Source organism: Oncorhynchus tshawytscha, linkage group LG20, assembly GCF_018296145.1.
Source record: "Oncorhynchus tshawytscha isolate Ot180627B linkage group LG20, Otsh_v2.0, whole genome shotgun sequence".
Lineage (NCBI taxonomy): Eukaryota > Metazoa > Chordata > Actinopteri > Salmoniformes > Salmonidae > Oncorhynchus > Oncorhynchus tshawytscha.
In genome coordinates, this window is record NC_056448.1 from 49,687,711 (window position 1) to 49,699,857 (window position 12,147).

At 52.0% G+C, this 12,147-nt stretch overlaps 1 protein-coding gene across 1 annotated transcript in view; it reads right to left on the bottom strand.

Annotated features, from left to right (window-relative positions):
* LOC112219953 (paralemmin-2) overlaps nt 1-4,766 on the bottom strand; it is a 90,378-nt gene extending 85,612 nt beyond the window's left edge. The window contains exon 1 of the mRNA XM_042302786.1: nt 4,568-4,766. Coding sequence (XP_042158720.1) covers nt 4,568-4,605 — 38 coding nt within the window. The 5' untranslated portion in view covers nt 4,606-4,766. The remainder of the gene's footprint in view (nt 1-4,567) is intronic.
* Between the last annotated feature and the right edge of the window lie 7,381 nt (nt 4,767-12,147).

The window sequence follows — 12,147 nt, forward strand, 5'->3', positions numbered from 1 at the left end:
TGAGACACTGCAGTAGTCACATACTGTTAGCCTGCCAGCCCTGAGACATTCTGCAGTAGTCACATACTGTTAGCCTGGCCAGCCCTGAGACACTGCAGTAGTCACATACTGTTAGCCTGGCCAGCCCTGAGACATTCTGCAGTAGTCACATACTGTTAGCCTGGCCAGCCCTGAGACACTGCAGTAGTCACATACTGTTAGCCTGGCCAGCCCTGATACACTGCAGTAGTCACATACTGTTAGCCTGCCAGCCCTGAGACATTCTGCAGTAGTCACATACTGTTAGCCTAGCCAGCCCTGAGACACTGCAGTAGTCACATACTGTTAGCCTGCCAGCCCTGAGACACTGCAGTAGTCACATACTGTTAGCCTGGCCAGCCCTGAGACATTCTGCAGTAGTCACATACTGTTAGCTTGGCCAGCCCTGATACACTGCAGTAGTCACATACTGTTAGCCTGGCCAGCCCTGAGACATTCTGCAGTAGTCACATTCTGTTAGCCTGGCCAGCCCTGAGACATTCTGCAGTAGTCACATACTGTTAGCTTGGCCAGCCCTGATACACTGCAGTAGTCACATACTGTTAGCCTGGCCAGCCCTGATACACTGCAGTAGTCACATACTGTTAGCCTGGCCAGCCCTGAGACATTCTGCAGTAGTCACATACTGTTAGCCTGGCCAGCCCTGAGACACTGCAGTAGTCACATACTGTTACCCCGTATCCTCCGTTTTCACCCTACTTCCACAGCCCTTTGTCTTGTGTTACCCCATACCCTCCGTTTTCACCCTACTCCACAGCCCTTTGTCTTCTGTTACCCCATATCCTCCGTTTTCACCCTACTTCCACAGCCCTTTGTCTTGTGTTACCCCGTACCCTCTGTATTCACCCTACTCCACAGCCTTTTGTCTTCTGTTACCCCGTACCCTCCGTATTCACCCTACTCCACAGCCCTTTGTCTTCTGTTACCCCGTACCCTCCGTATTCACCCGACTTCCACAGCCCTTTTCTTCTGTTACCCCGTACCCTCTGTTTTCACCCTACTCCACAGCCTTTTGTCTTCTGTTACCCCGTACCCTCTGTTTTCACCCTACTCCACAGCCCTTTGTCTTCTGTTACCCCGTACCCTCCGTATTCAGCCTACTTTCCATGTGTCTAGGATTAAGCCGTTGTCTCACAGCCCTTTGTCTTTTGTTTCCAGGTCCACCCCTCCTCCCCTGTGTCATCGATGGCCATCAGGCGTACACGGTGAGACGCCTCCTGAGTGTTCGACCACGGGGCAGGGTTTTCCAGTACCTGGTTGACTGTGAGGGTTACGGTCTGAAGGAGAGGTGCTGGGTCCCCGCTAGAGACATCCTGGACCCAGCACTCATCACCAACTTCCACCGCCGGCACCCCGGTCAACCAGGTATGCACCCACATAGGACGCCAGTGGATGGGGCGGTACTGTCACAGCCTGTTCTGATTCATCTGTCTTTGTAATTGTCTCCACCCCCTCCAGGTTCCGAGTCCGCCTGCCTGACCACACTGCCTACCCTGACCTTGAGCCTGCCTGTCGTCCGGTACCGTTGCCCCACCTCTGGTTTACTGACCCCTGCCTGTCCTGACTCTGAGACCGCCTGCTTGACCACTCTGCCTGTCGTCCGGTACCGCTGCCCCACCTCTGTTTTACTGACCCCTGCCTGTCGTCCGGTACCGTTGCCCCACCTCTGGTTTACTGACCCCTGCCTGCCGTCCAGTACTGTTGCCCCACCTCTGGTTTACTGACCCCTGCCTGTCGTCCGGTACCATTGCCCCACCTCTTGTTTACTGACCCCTGCCTGCTATCCGGTACCGTTGCCCCACCTCTGGTTTACTGACCCCTGCCTGTTGTCCGGTACCGTTGCCCCACCTCTGGTTTACTGACCCCTGCCTGTCGACCTGTACCGTTGCCCCACCTCTGGTTTATTGACCCCTGCCTGTCGTCCGGTACCGCTGCCCCACCTCTGGTTTACTGACCCCTGCCTGCCCTCCGGTACCGTTGCCCCACCTCTGTTTTACTGACCCCTGCCTGTCGTCCGGTACCGCTGCCCCACCTCTGTTTTACTGACCCCTGCCTGTCGTCCGGTACCATTGCCCCACCTCTGTTTTACTGACCCCTGCCTGTCGTCCGGTACCGCTGCCCCACCTCTGTTTTACTGACCCCTGCCTGCCCTCCGGTACCGTTGCCCCACCTCTGTTTTACTGACCCCTGCCTATCGTCTGGTACCGCTGCCCCACCTCTGTTTTACTGACCCCTGCCTGCCCTCCGGCCGTTGCCCCACCTCTGTTTTACTGACCCCTGCCTGTCGTCCTGACCCCTGCCCCACCTCTGGTTTACTGACCCCTGCCTGTCCTGACCGTTGCCCCACCTCTGGTTTACTGACCCCTGCCTGCCTGACCCCTGCCTGACCCTGCCTGACCCCTGCCTGCCTGACCCCTGCCTGCCCTGCCTGCCTGACCCCTGCCTGACCCCTGCCTGCCTGTCCCCCTGCCTGCCTGACCCCTGCCTGCCTGACCCCTGCCTGACCCCTGCCTGACCCCTGCCTGACCCCTGCCTGCCCTCCGGTACCGTTGCCCCACCTCTGTTTTACTGACCCCTGCCTGTCGTCCGGTACCGCTGCCCCACCTCTGTTTTACTGACCCCTGCCTGTCGTCCGGTACCATTGCCCCACCTCTGTTTTTTGACCCCTGCCTGCCCTCCAGTACCGTTGCCCCACCTCTGTTTTACTGACCCCTGCCTATCGTCCGGTACCGCTGCCCCACCTCTGTTTTACTGACCCCTGCCTGCCCTCCGGTACCGTTGCCCCACCTCTGTTTTACTGACCCCTGCCTGTCGTCCGGTACCGCTGCCCCACCTCTGGTTTACTGACCCCTGCCTGTCGTCCGTTACCGTTGCCCCACCTCTGGTTTACTGACCCCTGCCTGCCTGACCCCTGCCTGACCCTGCCTGACCCCTGCCTGCCTGACCCCTGCCTGCCTGACCCCTGCCTGCCCTGCCTGCCCTGCCTGCCTGACCCCTGCCTGACCCCTGCCTGCCTGACCCCTGCCTGACCCCTGCCTGCCTGACCCCTGCCTGACCCCTGCCTGACTCCTGCCTGACCCCTGCCTTGACCTGTCTATTGCCTGCCCCTGTTGGATTATTAAACCATTGTTAACTCGACGTTGTCTACATCTGGGTCTTACCTTTATACCTGATAGACATAATATGACATTTGAAATATCTTTATTATTTTGGAACTTCTGTGAGTGTAATGTTTACAGTTAATTTGTATTGTTTCTTTCACTTTAGTTATTATCTACTTCACTTGCATTAGCAATGTTAACATATGTCTCCCATACCCATAAAGATCAATGTTAACATATGTCTCCCATACCCATAAAGATCAATGTTAACATATGTCTCCCATACCCATAAAGATCAATGTTAACATATGTCTCCCATACCCATAAAGATCAATGTTAACATATGTCTCCCATACCCATAAAGATCAATGTTAACATATGTCTCCCATACCCATAAAGATCAATGTTAACATATGTTTCCCATACCCATAAAGATCAATGTTAACATATGTCTCCCATACCCATAAAGATCAATGTTAACATATGTCTCCCATACCCATAAAGATCAATGTTAACATATGTCTCCCATACTCATAAAGATCAATGTTAACATATGTTTCCCATACCCATAAAGATCAATGTTAACATATGTCTCCCATACCCATAACGATCAATGTTAACATATGTTTCCCATACCAATAAAGATCAATGTTAACATATGTTTCCCATACCAATAAAGATCAATGTTAACATATGTTTCTAATACCAATTCCAATAAATCCCTAAATGTAATGTAATGTACTGTACTGTAATGTAATGTAATGTAATGTAATTGACAGGGAAGGAGGGAAAGAGAGGGAGCTTGGGAAGGAATGGAGTAGGATCTCTATGACAATATTACTGACCCAACCCTATGATTAATTCTCCTGATGAACCGTCCACACACACAGAGAAAGGGAAAGACAGAAGGGATGGAGAGAGAGAAGAGAGGGAGAGGAGAGAGAGATAGAGCGATGGAGAAGAGAGAGATGAGAGGGAGAGGAGAGAGAGAGAGAAGAGAGGGAGAGAGAGAGCGATGGAGAAGAGAGAGATGAGAGAGCGATGGAGAAGGGAGGGAGAGGAGAGAGAGAGATAGAGAGCGATGGAGAAGAGAGAGATGGGAGGGAGAGGAGAGAGAGAGAAGAGAGGGAGAGGAGAGAGAGATAGATAGAGAGCGATGGAGAAGAGAGAGATAAGAGAGGGAGAGGAGAGAGAGCAATGGAGAAGAGAGAGATGAGAGAGAAGAGGAGAGCACGAGAGAGAGAGAAAATGATGACACATTCAGCAGCAGCGTTTCCCTGTATAGCTGACAGTAGGAGTTAGTGTCCTACACATCCAGACCTGCTGTTGCCACAGCAACCCCGGGGTGATGTCTGTCCGTCTGAGGAGGTTGAGGATGGAGCGACGGAGGGAGGAGGGAGGAATATAGAAATGATATAGCTACTCACTGTGATGATGCTATCCTGCACAGAGGTGTGACTATCATGGCAGCTTGGATGTAGCCGGCAGCCTCGGCTCGGCTCTTTTTCTCCTCCAACACTTTCGCTCCTCTCTTCCGAGGAGCTTCTTCAACTCTGAAATGACTTGCGGTCCTCCCTCTGTCCTCCACCCTGTGAGTCACTTCACCAGCAGCATGGCTGTGTGTCAGCAGCATGGCTGTGTGTCAGCAGCATGGCTGTGTGTCAGCAGCATGGCTGTGTGTCAGCAGCATGGCTGTGTGTCAGCAGCATCACGCCTCCACAGAAACACACAGCACCGGACCTCAGCCAGAATCACTTCAGTCTCATCACCTGTCTTCAGCCAGCAGCATCACTTCTATCTCATCACCTGTCTTCAGCCAGCAGCATCACTTCTGTCTCAACACCTGTCTTCAGCCAGCAGCATCACTTCTGTCTCAACACCTGTCTTCAGCCAGCAGCATCACTTCTGTCTCAACACCTGTCTTCAGCCAGCAGCATCACTTCTGTCTCATCACCTGTCTGCAGCCAGTAGCATCACTTCTGTCTCATCACCTGTCTGCAGCCAGCAGGATCACTTCTGTCTCATCACCTGTCTTCAGCTGGCAGCATCATGTCTCTGTCTCATCACCTGTCTTCAGCCAGCAGCATCATGTCTCTGTCTCATCACCTGCCTTCAGCCAGCAGCATCATGTCTCTGTCTCATCACACCTGCCTTCAGCAAGCATCATGTCTCTGTCTCGTCACACCTGCCTTCAGCTAGCATCATGTCTCTGTCTCATCACCTGTCTTCAGCCAGCAGCATCATGTCTCTGTCTCATCACACCTGTCTTCAGCCAGCATCATCACTTTTGTCTCATCACACCTGCCTTCAGCAAGCATCATCACTTTTGTCTCATCACACCTGCCTTCAGCCAGCAGCATCATGTCTCTGTCTCATCACACCTGCCCCCAGCCAGCAGCATCATGTCACTGTCTCATCACACCTGTCTTCAGCCAGCAGCATCATGTCTCTGTCTCATCACACCTGTCTTCAGCCAGCAGCATCACTTCTGTCTCATCACGTGTCTTCAGCCAGCAGCATCACTTCTGTCTCATCATCTTTCTTCAGCCAGCAGCATCACTTCTGTCTCATCACCTGTCTGCAGCCAGTAGCATCATTTCTGTCTCATCAGCTTTCTTCAGCCAGCAGCATCACTTCTGTCTCAACACCTGTCTGCAGCCAGCAGCATCACTTCTGTCTCAACACCTGTCTTCAGCCAGCAGCATCACTTCTGTCTCACCTGTCTTCAGCCAGCAGCATCACTTCTGTCTCAACACCTGTCTTCAGCCAGCAGCATCACTTCTGTCTCAACACCTGTCTTCAGCCAGCAGCATCACTTCTGTCTCACACCTGTCTTCAGCCAGCAGCATCACTTCTGTCTCAACACCTGTCTTCAGCCAGCAGCATCACTTCTGTCTCAACACCTGTCTTCAGCCAGCAGCATCACTTCTGTCTCAACACCTGTCTTCAGCCAGCAGCATCACTTCTGTCTCATCACCTGTCTTCAGCCAGCAGCATCACTTCTGTCTCAACACCTGTCTTCAGCCAGCAGCATCACTTCTGTCTCATCAGCTTTCTTCAGCCAGCAGCATCACTTCTGTCTCAACACCTGTCTTCAGCCAGCAGCATCACTTCTGTCTCAACACCTGTCTTCAGCCAGCAGCATCACTTCTGTCTCAACACCTGTCTTCAGCCAGCAGCATCACTTCTGTCTCAACACCTGTCTTCAGCCAGCAGCATCACTTCTGTCTCAACACCTGTCTTCAGCCAGCAGCATCACTTCTGTCTCAACATCTGTATTCAGCCAGCAGCATCACTTCTGTCTCAACATCTGTATTCAGCCAGCAGCATCACTTCTGTCTCAACACCTGTCTTCAGCCAGCAGCATCACTTCTGTCTCAACACCTGTAATATCCTACAGTTCATTTGGAAAGTATTCAGACCCCTTCCCCTTTTCACCTTTTGTTTCGTTACAGCCTTATTCTGAAATGTATTAAATCGTTTTTTTCCCTCATCAATCTACACACAATACACAATAATGACAAAGCAAAACAGGTTTTTATAATTTTTACAAAGGTATGAAATAAATACAGAAATACCTTATTTACATAAGTATTCAGACTCTTTGCTGTGAGACTCGAAATTGAGCTCAGGTGCATCCTGTTTCCATTGATCATCCTTGAGATGATTCTACATTTTGATTGGAGTCTACCTGTGGAAAATACAATTGATTGGACATGATTTGGAAAGGCACACATCTGTCTATATAAGGTCCCACAGTTGACAGTTCATGTCAGAGTAAAAACCAAGCCATGAGGTAGAAGGAATTGTCCACAGAGCTCCGAGACGGGATTGTGTCGGGGCACAGATCTGGGGAAGGGTACCAAAACGTTTCTGCAGCCTTGAAGGTCACCAAGAACACAGTGGCCTCCATCATTCTTAAATGGAAGAGGTTTGGAACCACCAAGACTCTTTCAAGAGCTGGCTGCCCGGACAAACTGAGCAATTTGGGGAGAAGGGCCTTGGTCAGGGAGGTGACCAAGAACCAGATGGTCACTCTGACAGAACTCCAGAGAGGTCTTCTGTGGATATGGGAGAACCTTCCAGAAGGGCAACCATCTCTGCAGCAGCTCTCCACCAATTAGGCCTTTATGATAGAGTGGCTAGATGGAAGCCACTTCTCAGTAAAATGCACAAATTTGCCAAACGTCACCTAAAGGACTCTCAGACCATAAGAAACAAGATTCTCTGGACTGATGAAAATATTTAACTTTTCGGCATGAAAGCCAATCGTCATGTCTGGAGGAAACCTGGCACCATCCCTACGCTGAAGCATGGTGGTTAACGGGTACTGCCAGTTAAATATTTGTGAGGCGTCTGTTTCTCAAACTAGACTAATCCAATCAAAATCAAATCAAATGGATTTAACATCTCGTCCATGTTCTGTTATAATCTCCACCCGGCACAGAAGAGGACTGGCCACCCCTCAGAGCCTGGTTCCTCTCCACCTGGTACAGCCAGAAGAGGACTGGCCACCCCTCATACCCTGGTTCCTCTCCACCAGGTACAGAAGAGGACTGGCCACCCCTCATAGCCTGGTTCCTCTCTACCTGGTACAGCCAGAAGAGGACTGGCCACCCCTCAGAGCCTGGTTCCTCTCCACCCGGCACAGCCAGAAGAGGACTGGCCACCCCTCATAGCCTAGTTCCTCTCTACCCAGTACAGCCAGAAGAGGACTGGCCACCCCTAATATCCTGGTTCCTCTCCACCCGGCTAAGCCAGAAGAGGACTGGCCACCCCTCATTGCCTGGTTCCCCTCTACCCGGCACAGCCAGAAGAGGACTGGCCACCCCTCATAGCCTGGTTCCTCTCTACCTGGTACAGCCAGAAGAGGACTGTCCACCCCTCAGAGCCTGGTTCCTCTACAGCCAGAAGAGGACTGGCCCCCCATAGCCTGGCACCTGGTACAGCCAGGTTTATAATCTCCACCCGGCACAGCCAGAAGAGGACTTGCCACCCCTCATAGCCTGGTTCCTCTCTACCTGGTACAGCCAGAAGAGGACTGGCCACCCCTCAGTGCCTGGTTCCTCTCCAGGTTTATAACTGGCCACCCCTCATAGCCTGGTTCCTCCACAGCCCTGGCCACCCCTCATAGCCTGGGCACAGCCAGAAGAGGACTGGCCACCCCTCAGAGCCTGGTTCCTCTCTACCCGGCACAGCCAGAAGAGGACTGGCCACCCCTCAGAGCCTGGTTCCCTCCACCTGGTACAGCCAGAAGAGGACTGGCCACCCCTCAGAGCCTGGTTCCTCTCTACCTGGTACAGCCAGAAGAGGACTGGTTCCCTCTCCACCCACAGCCCTCATAGCCTGGTTCCCCCACCTGGTACAGCCAGGACTGGCCACCCCATAGCCTGGTTCCTCTCTACCTGGTACAGCCAGAAGAGGACTGGCCCCCCCCCACATAGCCTGGTTCCCTCTACCTGGTACAGCCAGAAGAGGACTGGCCCCCCCCACATAGCCTGGTTCCTCTCCACCCGGTAGAGCCAGAAGAGGACTGGCCCCCCTCAGAGCCTGGTTCCTCTCCACCCGGTACAGCCAGAAGAGGACTGGCCACCCCTCAGGAGCCTGGTTCCTCTCACAGCCAGAAGAGGACTGGCCACCCCTCATAGCCTGGTTCCTCCACCTGGCACAGCCAGAAGAGGACTGGCCACCCCTCATAGCCTGGTTCCCTCACCTGGTACAGCCAGAGCCAGAAGAGGACTGGCCACCCCTCAGAGCCTGGTTCCTCTCTACCTGGTACAGCCAGAAGAGGACTGGCCACCCCTCATAGCCTGGTTCCTCTCTACCTGGTACAGCCAGAAGAGGACTGGCCACCCCTCATAGCCTGGTTTCCAGCACAGCCTCTACCTGGCACAGCCAGAAGAGGACTGGCCACCCCTCATAGCCTGGTTCCTCTCTACCTGGCACAGCCAGAAGAGGACTGGCCACCCTCATAGCCTGGTTCCTCTCCCGGCACAGCCAGAAGAGGACTGGTACATAGCCTGGCTGGTACAGCCAGAAGAGGACTGGCCACCCCTCATAGCCTGGTACAGCACAGAAGAGGACGGCACAGCCAGAAGAGGACTGGCCACCCCCTCACCCGGTACAGCCTGGTTCCCCTCTACCTGGCACAGCCAGAAGAGGACTGGCCACCCCTCATAGCCTGGTTCCTCTCTACCTGGCACAGCCAGAAGAGGACTGGCCACCCCTCATAGCCTGGTTCCTCTCTACCTGGTACAGCCAGAAGAGGACTGGCCAGCCCCCTCATAGCCTGGTTCCTCTCCTACCTGGTACAGCCAGAGAGAGGACTGGGCCAGAAGAGGACTGGCCCCCTCATAGCCTGGTTCCTCTCTACCCGGCACAGCCAGAAGAGGACTGGCCACCCCTCATAGCCTGGTTCCTCTCTACCTGGTACAGCCAGAAGAGGACTGGCCACCCCTCATAGCCTGGTTGGCCACCCCTCATAGCCTGGTCTACCCGGCACAGCCAGAAGAGGACTGGCCACCCCTCATAGCCTGGTTCCTCTAGCCTGGTACCTGGTACAGCCAGAAGAGGACTGGCCACCCCTCATAGCCTGGTTTCTACCCGGCACAGCCAGAAGAGGACTGGCCACCCCTCATAGCCCACAGCCAGAAGAGGACTGGCCACCCCTCACAGCCTGGTTACCTGGCACAGCCAGAAGAGGACTGGCCACCCCTCTAGCCTGGTACAGCCAGAAGAGGACTGGCCAGCCCCCTCATAGCCTGGTTCCTCTACCCGGCACAGCCAGAAGAGGGCCACCCCTCATAGCCTGGTTCCTCTCTACCCGGCACAGCCAGAAGAGGACTGGCCACCCCTCATAGCCTGGTTCCTCTCTACCCGGCACAGCCAGAAGAGGACTGGCCACCCCTCATAGCCTGGTTCCTCTCTACCCGGCACAGCCAGAAGAGGACTGGCCACCCCTCATAGCCTGGTTTCTCTCTAGGTTTCTTCCTAGGTTCTGGCCTTTCTAGGGAGTTTTTCATAGCCACCGTGCTTCTACACCTGCATTACATGCTGTTTGCGGTTTTAGGCTGGGTTTCTGTACAGCACTTTGAGATATCAGCTGATGTAAGAAGGGCTTTATAAATACATTTGATTTGATTTGCGTGTCGAACTGCTGTGTTTTATCTTGGCCAGGTCGCAGTTGTAAATAAAGGACGATATGATAAATATGTAAACAAAACAGAACAATGAATTACAACATCCATTGTTTAAGACTTTACCCAGGATCCAATCATTCCTGACATGGACCAGCACCCAGGTCTGTGGCCCAATGCCAAGTTCATGTACAAGTAGGAACTAGGAAACACTGACATTTCCAACTTGCTAACTGGTTATAGTTGAAGCAGTTAGCAAGTCAAACATTTCTGAGTTTCCAAGTTCTGACTAGCACGTGAACGCAGCACATGTTTGGCGAAATGGACAGGGCAGAATGACGAGAGTTTAAATAAACGTGTTAGCTGACAACGTCATGAAAATGATGTGTAGGTTTCCACCAGGCAGGTTTCAGCATGTTGTTGTTGTGATCCTAGATGGCAAGAATGATAAGAAACTGTAATGGTGGGAATTGTAAATGTCTCGTTTCAGCTCATTTCATCTTGTTTTTAATACCATGTATTGTTTTGAGGTATTTTGAATGATTTCATATCAATGCTAATGTGGCGTTTTTCATGTAAAAGTTGGATCATTTAGTTGTAGTTGAGAATACATTCTGCAGCTATTGAGGTGTAGTCTACCTGCCATTTTGAAACATGGATAATATATATTAGGTGTTAATTTAGAAAATACACAAGAATGTAGATTTATTTATTTTTTGCCACCAATTTATATTTCCACTAGATGACGGTGAAGCCACCGAGCCTCCATTTTGGCTCTCCCCCACCATTGTGTTGAAGCAACTGAGCCTCCATCTTGGCTCTCCCCCACCGTTGTGTTGAAGCCACCGAGCCTCCATCTTGGCTCTCCCCCCACCATCCATCTTGGCTCTTTAAGCCAGCCACTGAGCCTCCATCTTGGCTCTCCATCCCCACCATTGTGTTGAAGCAACTGAGCCTCCATCTTGGCTCTCCCCATCATTGTGTTGAAGCCACTGCCTCCAGCCTCCATCTTGGCCTCCATCTTTTCCCCCACCATTGTGTTGAAGCCACTGAGCCTCCATCTTGGCTCTCCCCACCATTGTGTTGAAGCCACCGAGCCTCCATCTTGGCTCTCCCCACCATTGTGTTGAAGCCACCGAGCCTCCATCTTGGCTCTCCCCCACCATTGTGTTGAAGCCACCGAGCCTCCATCTTGGCTCTCCCCCACCATTGTGTTGAAGCCACCGAGCCTCCATCTTGGCTCTCCTCAGTATCTAGCTATTCAAGTTGTCAGACCCCGGTGGCTTGTCATTGTTGATAGACAACAATACATTCTTCACCTCTTCCACACTCGCTTTTTACCATCATTAAGCTTCTCATTACACATAACAGACCAGTAAATATTTGTTCTTCAAAATACCCTGGTAGGTTGACCGACAACCTGTAACACCTCTACTGACTCCCCATCCCGCATGCGGGAGCGTAATCATCGCCTGACACTAATTAGCATAACGCAACAGACATAAATATCCCTAGAAAATATTCCTATTCATGAAAATCACAAATGAAATATATTGAGACACAGCTTAGCCTTTTGTTAATCACCCTGTCATCTCAATTTTCAAAATATGCTTTACAGCCAAAGCTAGACAAGCATTTGTGTAAGTTTATCGATAGCCTAGCACAGCATTTTGTCCAGCTAGCAGCAGGTAACTTGGTCACGGTAATCAGAAAAGCAATCAAATTAAATATTTGAACTTTGATGAGCTTCGGATGTTTTCACTCACGAGACTCCCAGTTAGCTAGCAAATGTTCCTTTTTTCCAAAAAGATTATTTTTGTTGGCGAAATAGCTCCGTTTGTTCTTCACGTTTGGCTGAGAAATCGCCCGGA